We start from the raw sequence: 18,386 nt of genomic DNA on the forward strand, positions 1-18,386 counted from the left end.
GGATTGTTGCGAACTATATGTACCCCGGCGGAAATCAATATCTTGCTGGTGAGATTCTAGGTCTGAACACTTCCCAAGCTGCTCACTCACTGCCCTAGGTACGGCGGTCGACTACAATTACTATACTGTGCCGCAAACGACCCTTAACAACCGAATTCTTCCCTACCACCGTGAGCCCCTCCACACCATCTGGACTTCAGGTTTGACTGACTGGTGCTGCTAGGAGGACGTGGTCTTGGAGGGAGTTCGATCATTAATGGCTTATATTATGGAAGAGGCAGCGCCAGCGTCTACGATCACTGGGTCGAGCTAGGCAACCCAGGCTGGGGCTGGGATGATTTATATCCTTTGAGCGTCAAGGTCGGTGTGGTCGGCGTGTTACTGCATAGATCAAACTGGCTGACTGTTACAGCAAACCCATTTCAACCCACCCAACTTCAAGGATACCTTCGACCACAGCTACCAGACCTGGGATCCTACTGCTTATTCCAACGGCGAGCTACAGATTGCGTTCCAGGGATTCGTGCCAGATTCAAATGTGGGCTTTATTCGCGCTAGTGAAGCCATAGGCATCCCCATTGTCAATGAACTCAACAGCGGCAACAACACGGGGGTCAAGCAAGGCACTGGATGTTTTGACCACCGGCTCAGGCGCAGCTCGAGCTATGACGCCTTCTACAAGCCGATCCAAAACCGCACGAATCTCGACGTCCTCCACTATGCGTCGGTGACCTCGATTCAGTTCACAAAAGGCCGCAATGGGACATCACGCGCAACCGGCGTCTCCTTTACAGACCAGCCAACTGGGCAGTTTATCAGTGTCAATGCGACCAAGGAGGTCATTGTGACCATGGGGGCCTTCAACAGCCCTCAACTTCTGATGATTTCGGTCAGTCAATGTGGATGAAACGCTGGCTATTTCTGACGTTTCCGCAGGGAATCGGGCCAAGCGGACAGTTGAGCCAAAACGGGATCAACCCTGTGTATATCAACGAGAATGTAGGGCAGAAGTAAGTGTCCCCAAATACTTGTGGTTAGAGGCTGCTCTAATTCTACACAGCTTGAATGATCACTGCGTCTTCAGCATCATGGCCTTGGTCCAGCAAACAGCCTCGACTAGTTCCATGGCCGTCAACGATTCCACACTTGCAGCGGCGCAACAGCAGTTCCTCGATTCTCTGACTGGGCCATACACTGCTCCTTCTGGAATCACCAATGGTTTTCAGCGGTTGTCGAATGCTACCCTGCGAGCCATAGGTGCGCAGGCTGTGCTCGATGCGGGACTTGTCAACCAAGCGCACGTCGAGTTCTTGTATGAATCCCAATTCTACCCTAGCGGTCTGGCTTTCCTCCCGTCCTCTGGCGGCACTTCGTCGACCGGGGGTGCCTCTTCGTCTGCATACTATGTCCCCCAAGCCAATTTGTCGTACATCTCACTCACGGCGTCGCCGCTTGTGGCGCTGAGTCGCGGGAACGTGACACTCAAGTCGGCGTCGATTTTTGATGCACCCAACATCGACCCCAACTACTATTCAAACGAAACCGATCGCGCCGTAGCCATTAATGCGTTTAAGGACCTGCGAAAATTGCTTGCACATCCGGCGATTGCACAGTTTACCATCGGCCCCGATAACGGCGAGGTCCAACCTGGAATCGCGAATATCCCCGCAAACGCCTCGGACGATACTATCTTCGACTATATCAAGACCAACACCATCCCGAACTGGCATGCGAGTGGGACCTGCCAGATGCTCCCTGAGGCTGATGGTGGTGTCGTGGATTCACGGTTGCGGGTTTATGGAGTGCAGAACCTCCGAGTCTGCGACGTCAGTATCATCCCACGGCTGCCCGATGTTAACCTGCAGGGCCCGGTATTTATGATCGGTGAGAAAAGTGCCCAGATCATCAAGGAGGATTACAACCTGCAATGTTAGAGGAGTTAGTTTCAAGGCTGGAATACGTGTACTCAGAGAGACACTGCCCGTGCCGGTGCGAAAAGAATCTGGAGATAAAGTACTCTTAGGAGGGCATATAGCTGCACAAGCACGATCTGATGTTTCGGTGGCAGCGAGTGGCTGGACACAAATGTCAGGTTATCTCTAGGATGATGGTGACACCGGCAAACACTTGGATAGAAAGAAGAAAAAAAGCATAGACAAGCGCCGTGTTAAGCCGATCACAACAGCAATCAATTTTCGTGGTTAACCAGAATTGGAGAAAATCCAATGGCGTCATGTACATAATGCTGGGGAGGGCGTCGGAGGTGTCGGGGTAGGTCGGTCATCTTCCATTGTCGCCGATAGCAAGTTGCGCAAGCAAAAGTCACCACAGGGAAAAAGCTTCGACTTTATCTCCTGAGCGCAAGTGCCCTACAAAAAGAACAAAGTCCTCGTCGTCACTTTCATGTTGCGCACCGCCGTCACCCGTTCTCAAGCCTCCCTGTCACCCCAGACGGCCGCTGCCCGCTTAGCGTCCGTCACCCGTCACATATCCCCAGCTCCCTCGCCCTCGCCCTCGTCCACGACCGCAAAGATGCCCCTCGTCACATCCACCATGACAAACAGCGACAAGCCGCGCATCATCCTCGGCCTCATGACGTTTGGCCCGCCGGGGACCGAGTCCAAGGGTGGCCGGGTCACGAGTCTGGAAGAATACAACAAGAACCTCGACTATTTCCAATCCCAGGGTTACAACGAGCTGGACACGGCGCGATCATACATTGGTGGGCGACAAGAAGCCTTTACGAAAGAGGCGAGGTGGAAAGACCGCGGGTTGACACTGGCGACCAAGTGTTTCCCCGTGAAGCCGGGCGACCACTCCCCAGAGAAGTTGAGGGCCAGTCTCGAGAAGAGTTTGGCCGAGCTGGGGACCGACAGCGTCGACATCTTTTACCTGCATGCCCCCGACCGCTCCGTGCCGTTCAAAGACACCCTGCAGTGCTGCAACGACATGTTCAAGGAGGGCAAGTTCGTTCAATTGGGACTGAGCAACTTTGCGTCGTGGGAAGTCGCCGAGGTGTGGAACATTGCCAACGAGCGAGGTTGGGTCAAACCCACCATCTACCAGGCCATGTACAATGCGATTACCCGGGACATGGAGACAGAACTGGTGCCGTGTTGTCGAAAGTGAGGATCACAGCTGAATTCTTAAGAGGGGTCGCAACAACAAAACAAGCTGACGTGGGATTTCTTGCAGGTATGGCTTGGACTTGGTCGTTTACAATCCGGTAAGTTTATCAATCCTGCTTTGCTCTGCGAGGGCAGCCAAAGAACTCACACGGCCCATGTAGCTCGCCGGCGGCGTGTTCAGCGGCAAATACAAGTCGAAGAACGACATCCCCAGTGAAGGACGGTTTGCGACCGTGGCCAACTCGGGAAAGGTACGTATCCCTAAAGTCTGTCCTGTATTGCCCACCACCACCACCACCACCAAAATTTGACCCTGACGCGCGCTCTCTCTCTCTCTGTGTTGTGTGAGATAGATGTATCGCGAGCGGTATTTCCACGACTCGACCTTCCAGGCCCTGCAGATGATCGAGCCCGTCGTCCAGAAACACAACCTGACCCTCCTCGAGACCGCCCTGCGCTGGTGCATCCACCACTCGATCCTGAAATTCGCCAAGGACGGCGGCAACGACGGCGTCATCATCGGCGTGAGCTCCCTGTCACAGCTCGAGAGTAACCTCAGAGACCTGGAAAAGGGGCCCCTCCCCCAGGAGGTCGTCGACGTGCTCGACAGCGCCTGGGAGACGTATCTCAAGGGCCGGGGTCCGACTTATTGGCGGTGAAACCCCGGAAGGGTCTAAAAAGGGGACGGACTCGCGGGTCAGTATGTAGTACAACAGAGCGGCGATTTTGTTTTCCTTCCACCACCAAAAAAAAGAAAGGAATTGATCCTTTTTTTTTCGGTAAGATGCATTAAAGTATGGCTTGCACGTACGTAAGAAGGTGGCTCTCATTGATTGAATTGAGAGGAAGGATCCACGTAGCTCGTAAAACGGTACAAGTCCCGATCTTGACCAGTGAGGTGAGGTGAGGCGAGGGAGACAAACTCAGGAGTATCCAGCCTTGCGACACGATACCCTTAACTTCGTCTCCCCGGTTAGTACGAGGAGGCATAAATAGTATTGCGAACAGACTTATACTACGACTACCTAGCTAGGTAGATAGCCCAAAAGGTCTGTTGGTGGTCAATGGCTTTGACGGCACTCTGGGCGTAGATGTTGTTGGTATTGGATCGAATCGAATCCTAAGGTACACGTACATGTTACATGTTACAAGAGACATAAAAGGGATCTGGCATCATCCCCTCTCCCACCTCCCAGGGGGCCTTCGGCGCCGGTATCGACCAACCAACTAACTAGCGAATCTGCCTCTCCCTCTCCCTCTCCCACCCCCTCTGCCCCTGCGCGCTCTCGTCCCAAACCGGAATTTCATGTCGTCACTGTCGTCGTCCTCATCGCTTCCGTCGCCCCCGCGCACATTCGTGACGGTGACAGGTAACGTCTTTTGACGTTTCGGGTTGCTCGTTTCCGCCTTGGAGGTTGCCGATCTCTTCCCCTTCTGCGATTGGGTCGCCCTCGGCGGCGTGTCGTCGTCTTGCGCTGCTTCTGACGCGTTCTCGCTCGTCTGTCGAGTGCGATCTGCAGCGCGCGTGCGCCGCGGCGTGCCGGGGTCTATTTCATGCTCGGCAGTGTCCTCTGATTCCCTCTCCAGCCGAGAAATCCCTGTGGTCATCGTAGCTGTCGATGCGCTCTCCGCGTCCTCCTCTGCCTGACCGATCAAATCGTCCATGTCTTCGTCGTCATCGTCCAAGACAATCCGTGTTCTCGATCTCCCGTTGACCTGGCCGGAGATGGTCCTGCTCGACGGTTGGGTCTGGCTCTGCGTCGTCCGTTGGATTCTCGCGTCCTCCCTACGCTTCCTCTCCCTCTCGCGCTCCTGCTCTTCTTCTGTCTTTGACCAATATTGATCACCTAAGCCACCCGTTTTGTTCGGGACTTCGACCAGTGGCACGATGACCTTGCTGGCGTGAGATCTTCGTTGAGCTGGTTCGCCGTTACGACGGAAGCCCTTGAAGTTCTTACGACCATTCCACTTGGGATCCCAGTCTGGTCCGTGCCGATCGTTGACCCTGTTGTTCGCCTTCGACCTACTATCACGTACTGGAAGATCAATTGTGACTACGTCAACCAAATTGGCAGGTGCCTTGTCCTCAATGCCAGGCAGGCCAGCTTCGAGTTCTTCTTCCTCTCTCCGAGCGGCTTCTTCCTTCTCTTGCCGTTGTTTTCTGGCGGCTTCGCGGACGTCAATTTCCCGTTCCACCTTGATCTTTTTCACGGGTGATGGACCTGGTTGAATGTCCTCCTCAATAGTGCGCCCGTTCGCCGCTGCTTCCGCTAGCTTTCGTCTCTTCAACGCGGTCGCTGCAGGGAGGAGATCGTCCATTTCCTTTGCAAATGTATCGTGTTGCTGCTCTGTTGGTGATCGAGGTCGCTTCCTCGTTGTTGACTGTGACTCTTCTTTGATGACGATAGGTGACCTGGCTTGACTTTCTGGTTCGGAGATGTATGCGGCTTCCTCAATAACCTCGTCTTCCTCATAAGCAGCGACGGCGTCGGGGTCGAATCCATCGTCAAAGTTCTTGAACTTGGTCAGCTGCGAGACTTTCGGGACGGGGAGAGGTCTCGTATCCTCTCCTCTGGCGCCGTTGACTTGTGAGACATCTTGTTCTGATGTTTGTGAAGGTTGGGACGTCGCTGCTGCGTTGCCTATCGCTTTTGTCGCATGGGCGGTTTGCCAACTTTCATTCTCTGTTCCACTGCTGCCATTTGTGTAGGACCCGCTGACCTGGCCAGTGACAAGGGAACTCACTGCAGACGGTGGAGGTGCGATTCTCCCTTCGTTGGTGCTTTCGAACGGGATAGGCTGTTTGAGAAGTCCGGCGTCATTTGCTAAAATAGCGTCTAAAAACTCGGATTGATCGATTGCCCGCTGGTCCGTCTTTAAAGCCGACTCGTTGACAAGTGCAGTCGTCCATTCTTGAACGTCTTCCTTTCCAGTCCATCGAACCAGGATGACTCCGCCTTTAGACCCAGCTATAGTGTCGCCAGCTTTATTCCCGGCGGCATTGTGCAAGAATTGAATCAACTCCTCACTAGTTGTTTCAAAATTGACCACTTTGAATAGTACAGCTTTCCCATGCCCACTTGTTATGACGGGTAACAGAGTGTCATATTGAGTTTGATCGCCAAAGACAAAGGTGTAATGTTCAAATACGTTGACTCGCGTAGGATCCGGTTGATATGATTCCGCAGGCCTGATCGTGGGTTCCTTTCCCGGGGGAGGAAGGTGGTCCTTCGGATGAGGCCAGGCACTGTCAAAGTCAGTTTCCAGCGGAGAGAGATTTACCTCCTGGCTCAGAGTGGCGGGACTCGCAACGTAGTCTAGGGCGTCGAGGTATGATTCTGTCACGAGGTATTTGGCGTTGACCAGCGCCAACAGACCTTTGGCAGTATTTCTCTTGCTGGCCACGACGTGGGTGGTGTTCTCAGACGAAAAATCGCTAATCGCCTTGATGTCCAGATCCCTCACCCTTTCCTGCTTTGTCTTGAGAACTCCCGACTTGATCTCTTTCTTGAGAAGATTGAAGGTGAAGATGCAGGGTTGCCATGTGACGGTGAACTCATAGGGGCAGCTCCCTGGCCGGATCGAATTCTCGGCATCTTTCAGTTCTCGCACAGGGTTTGGCTCCTGCTCGTTCTTTGGGTTTTGCTTCTTGATCAACTCGCCGTTGACATACGTTCCCGTCTTTGAGTGGTCTTCGATGCGTATCTTCGTTCGGGTGTGGATCTGGCCGACGTCGGCATCCTTGACAGGGTCGACGGAGATATTGAAGTGTTGTCTGGAGACTGTTTTGTGATCGATAGCGATCATAACGCCATCTTTCTTGACTCGACCAAACAAGTATCTCCGCCCTGGCCTGAGCCACATTCGCCGGCCCTGAAAGAAATCGGCATTGGTGTCAAGGATCCACATGGTGGCAGCATCGTCGAAGAGGGCTCCTGGCGGAGTATGAGGTTCAGGAGAGAGGTGAACCCGGTAGAGCAAGCGATGCAGTGGTGAGGGCTATGTATGTACTGCGCAGGAAGTGCTACAGCGTGAATAATTTTATGACGCGACACGACTATTGTCCCAGGCGCCTATGAGCGTTAGCGGCATCGGTGCCTATTAGGTTCATCCCGCACAGATTGGGGGCCGAAAGTTCAGCGGCTTGGCCTTTCCCTAAAGCCCATAGTGGAGGGGTCTGGTGGCCGGCGCGGGGCAGTTGACCAGTGGCTGCCAGTGACACATGGAAGTTGGCGGGATCAGCAGGGCATTCCAAGACCCAAGCTTGGCCATTGTCATTGTAGCAGGTGAGAACAAGACCCAATCGCGGGGAACAAAGGGTCTGCGACGTCAGTCAGACTGGACAAAACTCAGCCCTCTTGCTCCCGCTATCCTTTCTTTGCCTTTCCCTTGAACCTCTTCGCAATTGAGAAAGCTCACTTCCATCAACAATGTCTAACGCACTGAACGAAGATAACACGCCTGACCTCAAGGTCGACGAAAGCCCCATCTCCCCCATCGAGCGCCGGAACTCTCTCGAGAAGCACCTGCAGCTGCGCCCCGATGTTCAAGACCTCAAGAATCGCAACATCCTCCTTAACAGCAATGCTGCCCCGTGAGTGTACAGGCAGACCTTCGAGAGGCATGTGCAGTTCCTTACTGTGTATACAGGGCCCTACAAGCGAAACAGCACGAACTCGAGCGTCAACAACAGTCGGACAATCTAAGAAAACATCTCGAGAAGCGACCAGAACGTGACGAACTGGTGGAACGTATGAGTTGAATCCATCCTGAGCGTTGGCGCCATTCTCACATGCTGTAGGAAATATCCTTCCCGACTCAACCGCCGCGCCAGCGCTGCAAGCCAGCCAGAAAGCCTTGGATCGTCATATGCGAGCAGACAGTCTTGAGCATAAGATTCAACAGCGGCCCAAGCCAGAACAGCTGGTCAAAGAGGGTATTCTGGAGGCGGATGAAGACCCGACCAAGCCATGAAGCAAGAGGGTCTAGGGGTCTGGGGTAACTGGAACTTTTGCTTGATTCTGATATACAAGGTGATGGGTATCATGGAAATCAGTCAGTGGATGACCGACGGCCAAATGCTTCAGTAGCTCTCGAGATAGCCCAGCATTTGAGTGGACATGAGAGTACGGTATCCTGCGATCTGAGGATTGACGCTTTTTCAACGACTCTCCACGGCTTCTCCGCTGTCCCGTCCTGCATCCGCGGACGAAAAATCTGGTTTCCAGCCTTTGGGTCTCTCCTTTCCTCTCACAATCATGTGGTATACGCCGTTCTCAACCTTCTCCACGGACTGCCTCGTGGTCTTGAGCTTGTTGTCAAAATCTCTGGATAGGCTGTGGGCTTTAGTCGCGTCCAGCGCTTCGAAAGCGGTGCGCAGATCTTGCATATCCGCCAGGATGGAGGACCTGTGAGATGGCCCTGCTCCTCTTGCTATCCCAGGCAACTGCCCGTTTGTAGCCATGTAGGTGATGGCGAAACGCATCAATTCACCCGTCATGTCGAACAGCCCAAGTGCATAGTCGTCGTAAGTGAGTGAGATGCCGTTGGGGAGCTGGGTCTGAGCATCCTCAAAACTCATGACCTGTTGAGTCTCCAGGTAGTGCTGAAAAATGACGGCTTCCATGAACTCTTGGAGCCCAGCACTGATATTGGCGCGGTAACGATACGCATTGCTGCCTTGAAGGTCTGGGACGATGCTCTGTAACAGGGTTCTGATGGTGGCATACATGGGCGTCGTTTGCTTCGATGTGGAAGCATGTATCGGTTTGCCTAGCTCGCGAACTCTGCGGGTTGTAGCTGTGAGCTACTGTCCATCGGTATTGCGGGTCATTGTTGTCTCACCTTTGCAATGCAAATATACTGCCGACGCTTTGATTAGAGACAGAACGACGAAACACAAGTGCATCAAACTCACATCTTTTTACTCTGCGCCGTCACGTCCCTCGACACTTTGATGATCCTTTCTCTGCGGTCATGGTGCTCGTCGAGTTGGGCCCGGAATGCTTCGAACACGGGGAGATATGGTGACTTCGTCTCGGACTGAGACGACTCATTCTCTACCATTCCGTCGTGCCTTCTTTTCACCCCTGCCATGATGAACCTTTGAGATTGCGAGGGCGAACAGGGACACCCACCTGGTTCGGAAGCCGGTGACGAAAAATACTACTGAAGCACTGGTTTCTCTTGCTGCTTTAAGGAATGTCCGGTGTTATGTTGTGTCGAGTTCGAGTTGACGGTCTCTATGAAGATATCTGAACAGTGTATTTTCTGGTGCTGGCCTCCTAACTGGTGCAGATGAACTGTGTCTGAAGTCCGGCCATCCAAGGCTCTGATAAAAAGCCAGTTCGTCTGGCTTGTCTGGCAAAGGGCAGGGCACTAATGGGGAAACCCTGCGGAGACTTTGTACAAAATTCCCCAATGCACATCAAACTGCGATCCAGAATTCCTCTTGGCTGAACGAACCAACACCTGTTCAAGTCGTCGACGCCCTCAGCCTGACAAGGGACACCTGACTTTGAGCCTGCCTCGTCCTCGAGGAGCAACACGAGGCATGCTGCCAGCCTCATGGCTTCACTCTTCCAATCCCTCCTCTCATCGCGGACCGCCGTCTTCACCTCAGCCTTCCTCCTTCGGGCCGCCCTGCTCGTCTACGGCATATACCAGGACTCGGTTTCTGCCCTGAAATATACGGACATTGACTATTACGTCTTCACAGACGCCGCCCGCGCTGTATCGAGACATGCGTCTCCATACGATCGCGCCACATACCGATACACCCCCCTTCTAGCATGGATTCTGCTACCCACCAGCTGGGGAGGACTGTGGTTCCACTTCGGCAAGGCGCTGTTTGCCTCGTCTGATCTCATCGCAGGATGGCTCATTCTCCGTCTTTTGAAGAGGCAAGGCCTGGAAGAGCAACGGGCTCTGAAATATGCGGCGGTGTGGCTCCTGAACCCGATGGTCGCGAACATCAGTACACGCGGAAGCAGTGAAGGTCTCCTCTGCGTTCTGGTCATGGGTCTGCTCTGGGCCTTTGAGACCAACAAAACCATTCTGTCAGGACTGCTGCTGGGGACTTGTGTCCATTTCAAAATATACCCTTTCATTTACGGAGCGAGCATGCTGTGGGCGCTGGATACCCCTTCCAGTCCGTCCGCAACCAATGTATTGCAGAGTGTTTTGCAATTCATCAACAGGAGCCGCATTGTGCTGCTTTTGACGTCGATGACCACATTTGCTGCGCTCAACCTCCTCATGTACAATACTTACGGCTTTCCATTCCTCCAACACACGTTTCTCCATCACTTGACCCGGATCGATCACCGCCACAATTTCTCCCCGTACAATACCCTTCTTTACCTCTCCTCGGCGCAGTCAGCGCACCCAATGGTCGCCAACCTGCGCTCCTCGATCTCCTTCGAGTCGTTCGCCTTCGTTCCCCAACTCCTCCTGTCCACGATCCTCATCCCTCTTGGCCTAGCAAAGCGCGATCTCCCAACAACGATGTTGGCCCAGACCCTCGCTTTTGTGACATTCAACAAAGTCTGCACGTCGCAGTATTTCCTCTGGTACCTCATCTTTCTGCCCCTGTACCTCCCCAACTCGTCGTTACTTGCGCGGCCTATGCTGGGGACGACGGCATTAGTCCTGTGGGTCCTCGGACAAGCACTCTGGCTACAACAGGGCTATCAACTCGAGTTCTTGGGGAAGAGCACGTTTGTCCCCGGCCTTTTCGCAGCGAGCCTCGCCTTCTTCGGGATCAATTGCTGGATATTAGGGGTTGTGGTGGGCGACGTTGTCGACGGCTCGGGAACCTCGAAGGCGAGCGCCACCGTGCAACGAGGGGTCAAGGCCTCATCCCTAGAAATAACGGTCCCTGGAACAGGGTCTTCTGTAAGCGTCTCTGACCTCAGAGTCAGGCCAACCGGCCACAGGCCGCGCGGGAATGCCAGTATCGACACGAGTGGCATGACCAGTGTGCATTTGGGGCCTAGGGATCGGGTGTTGAAGAGCAACTGAGCCCAGCCAGATTCTGGGTCATATAGACTCGACGCACCGACACAATGGAGGTTTTTTCCCCCAAGGACAGAGGGATTGTACAAGTATTGTCACCACCAGCGAATTATAAAGAAAACGGCACGAGACCGAGATGCGAGGATCTGAAGAAAATATATCTGAACTTTTGGGGGGTTACCTTGCCTCTGAAGAAATATTATGACCCTCAAGTGCGCCTTGCCTTCCTGCCTGCCTTCCCACAAGTATTTCCCGCCCACTGGTGCTCGCTCAATTCTGGGATTTGATCTGCCATCCAAAAGAGACCCGCCCATATCCGATTCCATTTCCCATTTCCCAATTCCGTTTCCATTCGCTTGCCCAAAACCCCGCAACACGCAGCAAAAACAGTATCAGATCACATCCTTGTAGTCGGGCCGGACCAGACAAGACACATTCAGCAAACTCCACGGACCAAAAGGTCGACACACTCGTTGAACCCAGAAGCGCGACCCCCCCTCCCTCCCTGCCGCCTCGCTCTTCTCTCCTGACGAGACAAGACGAGACAAGACCAGACAAGCTGAGCCGCGCCGTGATGATAACCAAAAGGCAAAGAGGAAAGCGTCAGACAACCACAAACAACACGGTAGAGGAAGAAACAATCGCCAGTGCTAGTGCTCCTGCTCGGCACAACAGACAAGAGATGATGAACAAAAGACACCTCGATTGCAGATTCGATGACAGCTGGACACAGACAAGCAAGAAATAGCTCCAGACCCAAGTAAGAAAACTTTTCTTTTGGCCCGCCCGAACCCAATACGCTAACTGTCGCACTTTGCCGTCGACCTTCCTCATCACGTCAATACATAGACACAGCTCGTGACAGGCTCGCATGCATGTGATCAATCATTTGCAGACCATTCCGTCCATCCGTCCAGAATATACAAAGATTAGACCTCGTGGTCGACAATAGTGGAGGATGCACAAGGCCCCGTCTTCCTCAAACACCCCATATAATGTTCTCGAGGCTGTTGGAAAGGCCGCCACGCTCCTCTGGCGCTATACGGAAAGACAGCGGTAAAAAGAAAGCATCGATCAACCTCCCCTCGCGTCGGCAATGATTTTATAGCTGCTCGTCTTGATACTCCGTGGCTTCCACTTTGGATAAAGACTGCTAGGTAGAATAACCCCTGGGGGCGTTGCCGGTCCGAGTCCACCATCAGGAGGCGGACCTCCCACCCCGGTTGAGGGAGGATTGGAAGAACTTGATCGCTTGTGGTAGGTTGGTGCACACTCTATCCCCTCACCCAACTCCACGTATTCGAGGTCAGGCATCAACTCACTCAGCCTCTCGACGATCTCCTCGTTCCAAACGCCATACACCTGGCCCTTTTCCAGAAGCCAGTACGGGTTCAGCAACGTGCAAGGGGAATCCAAGTCGATGTATCGGATTCTCACATACTCCAAATTCGGAAAGAAGGGTAGGGCTTCGATGGTGTTGAGGACAAGCCGTTCAAAAGCCTTGATGAAAACTAGATTTGTGATGCCAGCACCATCGGCGATGATACCACCCAGTTCATGAATGAGTGGTTCTCCCGTAGTAGGGTCGGTGCCCATGGTTCGTTGACGACAACATGCCTTTACCACTATTTCGAGATGTTTGAGCCTTGGGGGTGCTGCGGTGGCCGGTTGAGAAGAGAGTGCAGACAAAGCACTGGTCCACAGACACTCGCAAATCTTTCCCGTGAATGAGAGCGACTCGAGTTGCGGCAGGACAGGGCCTAGGTGGTCGCACAGATGTGTTTTCAGGTTGCTCGACCCGGTACCAAAGCTTGAGCCTAAGGTTGTGTCTTTGCTATACATGCCATCAAGAGAGATGTTGACATGGCGGAGTCTAGGGGGGAGGTACGTCAGGATTTCATTGATCGTGAGGTCCGCTTCGACCCGAGGTCTCGCATAACCGCAATGCCACTCCTCAACATTCGGCAGAGCGTCTTCGATTGTCTTCCAATGTTGATAGTTCCGCATGATATTCCAAGCACCTCGCATGGCGAAGGTGCGTATATTTGGTAGTTTGTCCAGTCGCTGGTCGGGGTCGGGGAACAGGGTTTTTGGAAAGTGCCGAATCATGTTGGACTTCTTGCAGTGGCCGCCTTCGAGTGTAAAGACACGAGCGTGCGGGAAGAAGCCGTTGATGTGGGCGAAAATCTCCGACAGCGTTGCCGAGTAGGCGCATAGTTTGAAGCTGAAGCTGAGTAGGTCGGTGGCTGGAATCAGGTCTCTCTCGTTTGCTTGATGCGCAAGTTGATAGGAGCCATTGTTGCGTTCCGCCGGCCTGGGTAGCAGAGGGTTGACGGCAAGGTCGTGGAAGGGCGCCTTGTCTCCCCAGACAGGCACCCAGAATTCAATGTGCCGAACAAGCTTTCTCAGATGCGGGTGAGAGCTGAAGAAGACCTCGGAGTCTTTCACGCCTGCTCGAGTGCCCTTGATCTTGATGTGACGATAGATGCGCTCTTGAACCATTTCGCGCCAGGTAGGTGACACAAGTGCAAGGTCCGAAACGGCTTTCCTCCGGGGATGTCGCATCAGGGACGAGACGCTCTTGCCCCGCAGCGATGTTGATCCAGCATAGACGGAATGCATATCCCCGAAAATGAAGTCAAGGACTTTCCCTTGAACTTCGAGCGGCAGGTCAGTCAGCGACGACGAGTGAGGTTTAGGACTGCATTCTTGGCCGGCGCCAGACATTTCCTTGTCCTTTTCTCGACACGAGTCTCCACCGTTTACAGATGGCGACGTCGCCCCCCGAATGGTCACCACGCCAATCGTCTGTCCGTCCGGCTGTGACGACTCGACGCCCAGGTCGACAACCGAAGCAACAGAGGGAGCCCGCTTCCGGGGCGTTACCAGAGGGAAAGCCACATCTGATCTGGAAAATTTTGTGGGAGGGACCGAGTGCCTTTCGTGTATTTCTTGCGGCTGGTTCGAGTCGCTGTCCATGACCACCTCTTGTAACAGCATCTTGACCGGACGACTGTACCGGCCCTCAAGGTGCCGGGGCTTCTAGAAGCGTGCGCTCTCCAATGGGGCTTCAATGCGTCGACTGGTAAAGGAATCGTTGTGACACACCCCGACTTTGTCACCGTGGAGCAGCAGACTTCGACGCAGCCTTGGGCGGCTGAAAGGACTCGGGGGAGGTGTTACGTTACGGGCGGTTTTCAGACGCCGGTGCTGGGGAGAGATGCTGGCAAGGGCGGGACCGTGTCGTGTCGTCTGGCTAGTTTAGATCGATTTGCACGTCCTGGACCTGGAATGAGCGAAGACGCAAACCAAGCAAAGGGGGGGCTGGGTCGAATAATGTTGTCAGTTTGATCGTCGGGCGGCTGAATTTAATTGCGCAGGGACACAGCCACAGGCGACCGAGCCTGAGAATCAACGGCACTGCACTGCCACCGACCACCCGCGTCTCAGCCTTGCCAACAGCTTGTGGAGACACAGTCGCGGGGGACTCCGCGAGTCCGCTACAATTACCGTTTGGAAAAAAAAAAAAAAAAAAAGAGGATTGATCTCCAGGGAACTTTGAGAAATTTCTTCGACACAGTATTTGTAGTTCGAAGTGCCCAAGTTAGAGCAGAAAATTATAGTAGTTCGTACTAGGAGAAGCGAGTGCCACGTCAAGCGTCAAAGATCGGGCAGCCGTGGCAGCAGCATCGTAAATTCACGCTATGCCGCATAAAGCATGCAAATATCATGAGAGTCTGGTGCCACGGACGGACGATATACTTGTCCAAATATGAAGACCACCTCCCTACCAATACAGATTCGACTGTTAGCGGAGAGAACGCCGCCATCATCGACGAGCTCGTCTTTCCATATGGGCCGTTGGTTAACTTATTTGTATGCACAGCCGTGCGTCACTTAGGCACCTATTATGTCCTTGAGAAAGGCAATATCTTGGTATTGGAATCCTGTTGCCTCGCATGCATGGCTGAGTGACGGCTCGTGAGTGCGAGCACTGGCCTTGGTAACCCTGTGCTCGTCGAGGGCTTTTTCAACGTACCATGGCCGGAGAAGAATCACGACCATACACATACAACCAGACGAACGAGCTTTGCACCCAATGAATACATAGGTACTCGGTACCTAAGGTAGGTCAGGTCCCTCCTTGTATTTGTCCTTGTGCTTATACCTCGTACTCGACACATGATGCGGCCCGCCATGGCTCTGTGTCAACACTGTCTTTCCCCTTCACCCACGCTCCTTCTCTTCAACTATATGGTGCTGGTTCTCATGTCATATCCAGCCATAACTTATACGAGGATACTCGGCACATAGGGCCGGGACATATGCGATAGCATGTGTTGAGCCTTGCCCCTAACAAAATGAACCAGCTATCAGAATTCAGAGAGGGAGCGTCTCACAGTCTTACACTCTTTGGCCCTTGTGGCTTGAAAAAAAAAAATGAGACATTTTGAAACGAGTCGGCCGGTTCTCTTGATATCTTCTTCCCCCTAAGCGAAATGAAATAGGCACATGGAATCGACGCCACGCGAAGCGACACAAGACGAGGAAAATACGCCAAAAAGTATACGAGTAGAACAACAGGGAAGTTTCGACAAAGGGGCAGGAGGGGTTCAGGAGGGATGGGATTGAAGAGCGGCAAAGTGCCCAAAGGTGCCAAGAGCGGAACAAACATATCAAACTTGGTGCTCGACTTGCGCGGTGCTTTTTGTACCGACTATTCCATCAATACATTCTGACGTCTGGCTATATTCATTGCTCTGGAATTAGAGACTCATACCGAAGATTGCCGATGGCCAATGGCATCGAAACACCTACGGACAATGCCAATGTCTGTAGGCGGTTTCCCGGCATAACATGCACATAGGGGTTCCTCACTTCAACTCCGCGTCCTCACGAATCTCGACCGCTTGAGGCTTCCCGTCTCCTACCACACTCTGTTGCCTCTCGAGCTCGAGCTCCTTCTCACTGGGCACGACGATGCCGACCTCGGTGGCACGATGCGTGTCCATCCTCTCGCGCTGGTACAGGTTGACGTAGATGGGGAAAACCATGCCGACGATGTAGCCCGTCATGGGGATGAACATAGCGACGTGGGCGTTGTAGCGGGTGACGACTGCACCAGTCATGCTGGGCCAGACGGCACCCCCAGAGATGGCGGCCACGAGCCACGAGCCGCCGCGCTTGGTGTGTCGGCCCAGCCCGCGGAGGGACATGGTGAAGATGGTGGCGAAGCAGCAGCTCTCAAAGACAAAGACCAGCATGAGGAATGCCACCGAGGTCGTGCCGCGCGTGAGCCCCGCGATGAGTGAGATGACGCAGCACATGCCCAGGTAGATGGTGAGCATGTACCGCGGCTTCACGGCCGGGATCATCATCAAAAACCCGGCAATGAACCGGTTGGCGGCGTAGATTCCTTGCGCAGCTGCGAGGAGGTCCGAGGCGTTGGCGGCCGATCGACCTGTTTCTTTGACAAAGTTGCTGACCACTGTGTTAGTGTGCCTGCTTTCCTTCCAAGACAATCAGATGCCGACGGGAAAAGGGCCTTGGCTTACATAAAGTATCCAGCAACAGCGACCTGAGCGCCCACGTAGCAGAACTGTGACCACACACCCAAGAACAGAGTGTACTGCTTGCGCAGCGGGCCAGGGTTATATTCGGCAATGACATGTTCTTGATGGTGCATATCGGCGTCCTAGGTTCAACGAGTCAGCCACAACTGCGAGCCAACAGCATGATCGAGACTCACCGTGATTTCGGGCATCGGAGCCAAGAAGAAGAGAACGATCAAGACACCCACGAACCCGGCAACGCCTAGGTATGTCCACTGCACGTTCTTGAGACCCTGGTTGGTGTCGACTGAAGATCGTCAGTGAGTCACTCGCACACTGCACCAATTGTGAGGAAGGTTGTCATACCAGTGTGGGCGAAAAACACCCTGCTTGCCAGCAACGGAGCCACAAAACTCCCAACACCTTGCACCGCCTGAGCCAGGTTCAGTCGGATCTCACTGTATCTGGGCGGTCCACAGATGGACAGGAACGGGTCGGCCGCCGTCTCGAGCGTGCTGAGGCCGGCACCGACCACGAACATGGAGCCGCAGAATCCACCAAAAGATTTCTTCACCCCGCTCGGCCAGAAGAGAAGACATCCGACAGCCAGAACCGCCAGACCTGTCATGAAGGTGATCCTGATCACTCTGTATGAGCTGTTTGACCATCTATGTCAGGGAATGTGCACCATCTCACCGGAAACCAAATCTTCGCAGAATCCACCCCGAGATCGTGAGCGGGCAGAGGAAATATGCTCCGAAGTAAGCAGCTTGAAGCCCGGAAGATCTCGAAGCGGTGATGTTGAGCGTGGTCTGGAAATGGCTGTTCAACACATCGAGAAGTCCGTACGCAAAACCCCATAGAAAGAAGAGAATGGTGACTGATATTCACAGTTAGCAGCGGCTACGGGTTGGATGTGGTTTCGAGTTCGACTTGGGTCAAGCGTGACAGGTGTGCCATCACCATCGTACTCATTGCAGGGCGTTAGACACTGTGTAGGGAATCGACATACCCAAGCAGTTTGGCAAGAATGACTGCCTCAGGGTGAGATGGGCGGCGTTTGTGATTTCTCCGTCGGAGACGGTGATCTTGCGCTTGTAGAACGTCATCTTTGCTGGAATCGAATAGACGACAGCACGAGCACAGAGACTGGGAGTTTTTGCAGAATAGACAGCGTGCGGTCGTGGTGGAAAGGTCAATGCTTCAGTATATGCCGAGACGAGAAAGCATTTTGTGGCGAGAAAAACCCCCATCCATCCACAACCCGCAGCCCTGCTCAAACATCACGAGAGACGAGAGACATGGATCGACCCATAAAAGGACGATGGCAGGGATTGGAGAACTCCGCAAACCCGGGGCAGGTTTGTGGGATGTTGCGAAAGGTGGCATAGTGGAAAGAAAAAGAGGGCATGTGGATGTCGGGAGGTAGCATTCGGTTCAATCGGGTCCGAGATACAGCGAAGTCATTGCTGGCCCTTCTTTCGAGCGTTTGAAGAAATTGGCTGAGAAGCTATTGTTGTCTAGTTGGCTGACGACAAAGCAAAAAGACCAAGCTGACCATGAATCTGCCAGATATTGGCCCGATGAAACTGTAACGTGCAGCCACGATCGCAGCCTTTCCTAGGCGACATGCTAGCCACTTGCTCTAGGCTCGGGAGAGTGTTCTCCGGCAGAGAGTGAATTGACTGCT

At 53.6% G+C, this 18,386-nt stretch overlaps 8 protein-coding genes across 8 annotated transcripts; 4 read left to right on the forward strand and 4 right to left on the reverse strand.

Moving 5' to 3' along the window:
- Positions 1 to 17: 17 nt before the first annotated feature.
- Z517_07117 (uncharacterized protein) lies at positions 18 to 1,934 on the forward strand (the record flags this gene model as incomplete). The annotated part of the gene is made up of 6 exons (XM_013428855.1): positions 18 to 48; positions 99 to 170; positions 224 to 360; positions 413 to 889; positions 937 to 1,010; positions 1,061 to 1,934. 6 exons carry the CDS (start codon positions 18 to 20, stop codon positions 1,932 to 1,934), a joined length of 1,665 nt encoding a protein of 554 aa, XP_013284309.1.
- A 469-nt stretch (positions 1,935 to 2,403) lies between these two features.
- Z517_07118 (uncharacterized protein) lies at positions 2,404 to 3,787 on the forward strand (the record flags this gene model as incomplete). The annotated part of the gene is made up of 4 exons (XM_013428856.1): positions 2,404 to 3,125; positions 3,196 to 3,226; positions 3,290 to 3,379; positions 3,482 to 3,787. 4 exons carry the CDS (start codon positions 2,404 to 2,406, stop codon positions 3,785 to 3,787), a joined length of 1,149 nt encoding a protein of 382 aa, XP_013284310.1.
- Positions 3,788 to 4,355: 568 nt separating this feature from the next.
- Positions 4,356 to 7,037, reverse strand: Z517_07119 (uncharacterized protein; the record flags this gene model as incomplete). The annotated part of the gene is made up of 1 exon (XM_013428857.1): positions 4,356 to 7,037. The coding sequence occupies one exon, from the start codon at positions 7,035 to 7,037 to the stop codon at positions 4,356 to 4,358; it is 2,682 nt and encodes an 893-aa protein (XP_013284311.1).
- A 521-nt stretch (positions 7,038 to 7,558) lies between these two features.
- On the forward strand, positions 7,559 to 8,102 carry Z517_07120 (uncharacterized protein; the record flags this gene model as incomplete). Its single annotated transcript, XM_013428858.1, has 3 exons — positions 7,559 to 7,722; positions 7,779 to 7,879; positions 7,930 to 8,102. The coding sequence occupies 3 exons, from the start codon at positions 7,559 to 7,561 to the stop codon at positions 8,100 to 8,102; spliced, it is 438 nt and encodes a 145-aa protein (XP_013284312.1).
- Positions 8,103 to 8,289: 187 nt separating this feature from the next.
- On the reverse strand, positions 8,290 to 9,224 carry Z517_07121 (uncharacterized protein; the record flags this gene model as incomplete). The annotated part of the gene is made up of 3 exons (XM_013428859.1): positions 8,290 to 8,914; positions 8,973 to 8,990; positions 9,046 to 9,224. The coding sequence occupies 3 exons, from the start codon at positions 9,222 to 9,224 to the stop codon at positions 8,290 to 8,292; spliced, it is 822 nt and encodes a 273-aa protein (XP_013284313.1).
- A 471-nt stretch (positions 9,225 to 9,695) lies between these two features.
- Z517_07122 (uncharacterized protein) lies at positions 9,696 to 11,150 on the forward strand (the record flags this gene model as incomplete). Its single annotated transcript, XM_013428860.1, has 1 exon — positions 9,696 to 11,150. The coding sequence occupies one exon, from the start codon at positions 9,696 to 9,698 to the stop codon at positions 11,148 to 11,150; it is 1,455 nt and encodes a 484-aa protein (XP_013284314.1).
- A 1,068-nt stretch (positions 11,151 to 12,218) lies between these two features.
- Positions 12,219 to 14,144, reverse strand: Z517_07123 (uncharacterized protein; the record flags this gene model as incomplete). Its single annotated transcript, XM_013428861.1, has 1 exon — positions 12,219 to 14,144. The coding sequence occupies one exon, from the start codon at positions 14,142 to 14,144 to the stop codon at positions 12,219 to 12,221; it is 1,926 nt and encodes a 641-aa protein (XP_013284315.1).
- A 1,874-nt stretch (positions 14,145 to 16,018) lies between these two features.
- Z517_07124 (uncharacterized protein) lies at positions 16,019 to 17,805 on the reverse strand (the record flags this gene model as incomplete). The annotated part of the gene is made up of 6 exons (XM_013428862.1): positions 16,019 to 16,625; positions 16,700 to 16,839; positions 16,894 to 17,003; positions 17,063 to 17,334; positions 17,393 to 17,576; positions 17,709 to 17,805. The coding sequence occupies 6 exons, from the start codon at positions 17,803 to 17,805 to the stop codon at positions 16,019 to 16,021; spliced, it is 1,410 nt and encodes a 469-aa protein (XP_013284316.1).
- Between the last annotated feature and the right edge of the window lie 581 nt (positions 17,806 to 18,386).

The sequence above is a fragment of the Fonsecaea pedrosoi genome (genome assembly GCF_000835455.1).
Source record: "Fonsecaea pedrosoi CBS 271.37 unplaced genomic scaffold supercont1.4, whole genome shotgun sequence".
NCBI lineage: Eukaryota > Fungi > Ascomycota > Eurotiomycetes > Chaetothyriales > Herpotrichiellaceae > Fonsecaea > Fonsecaea pedrosoi.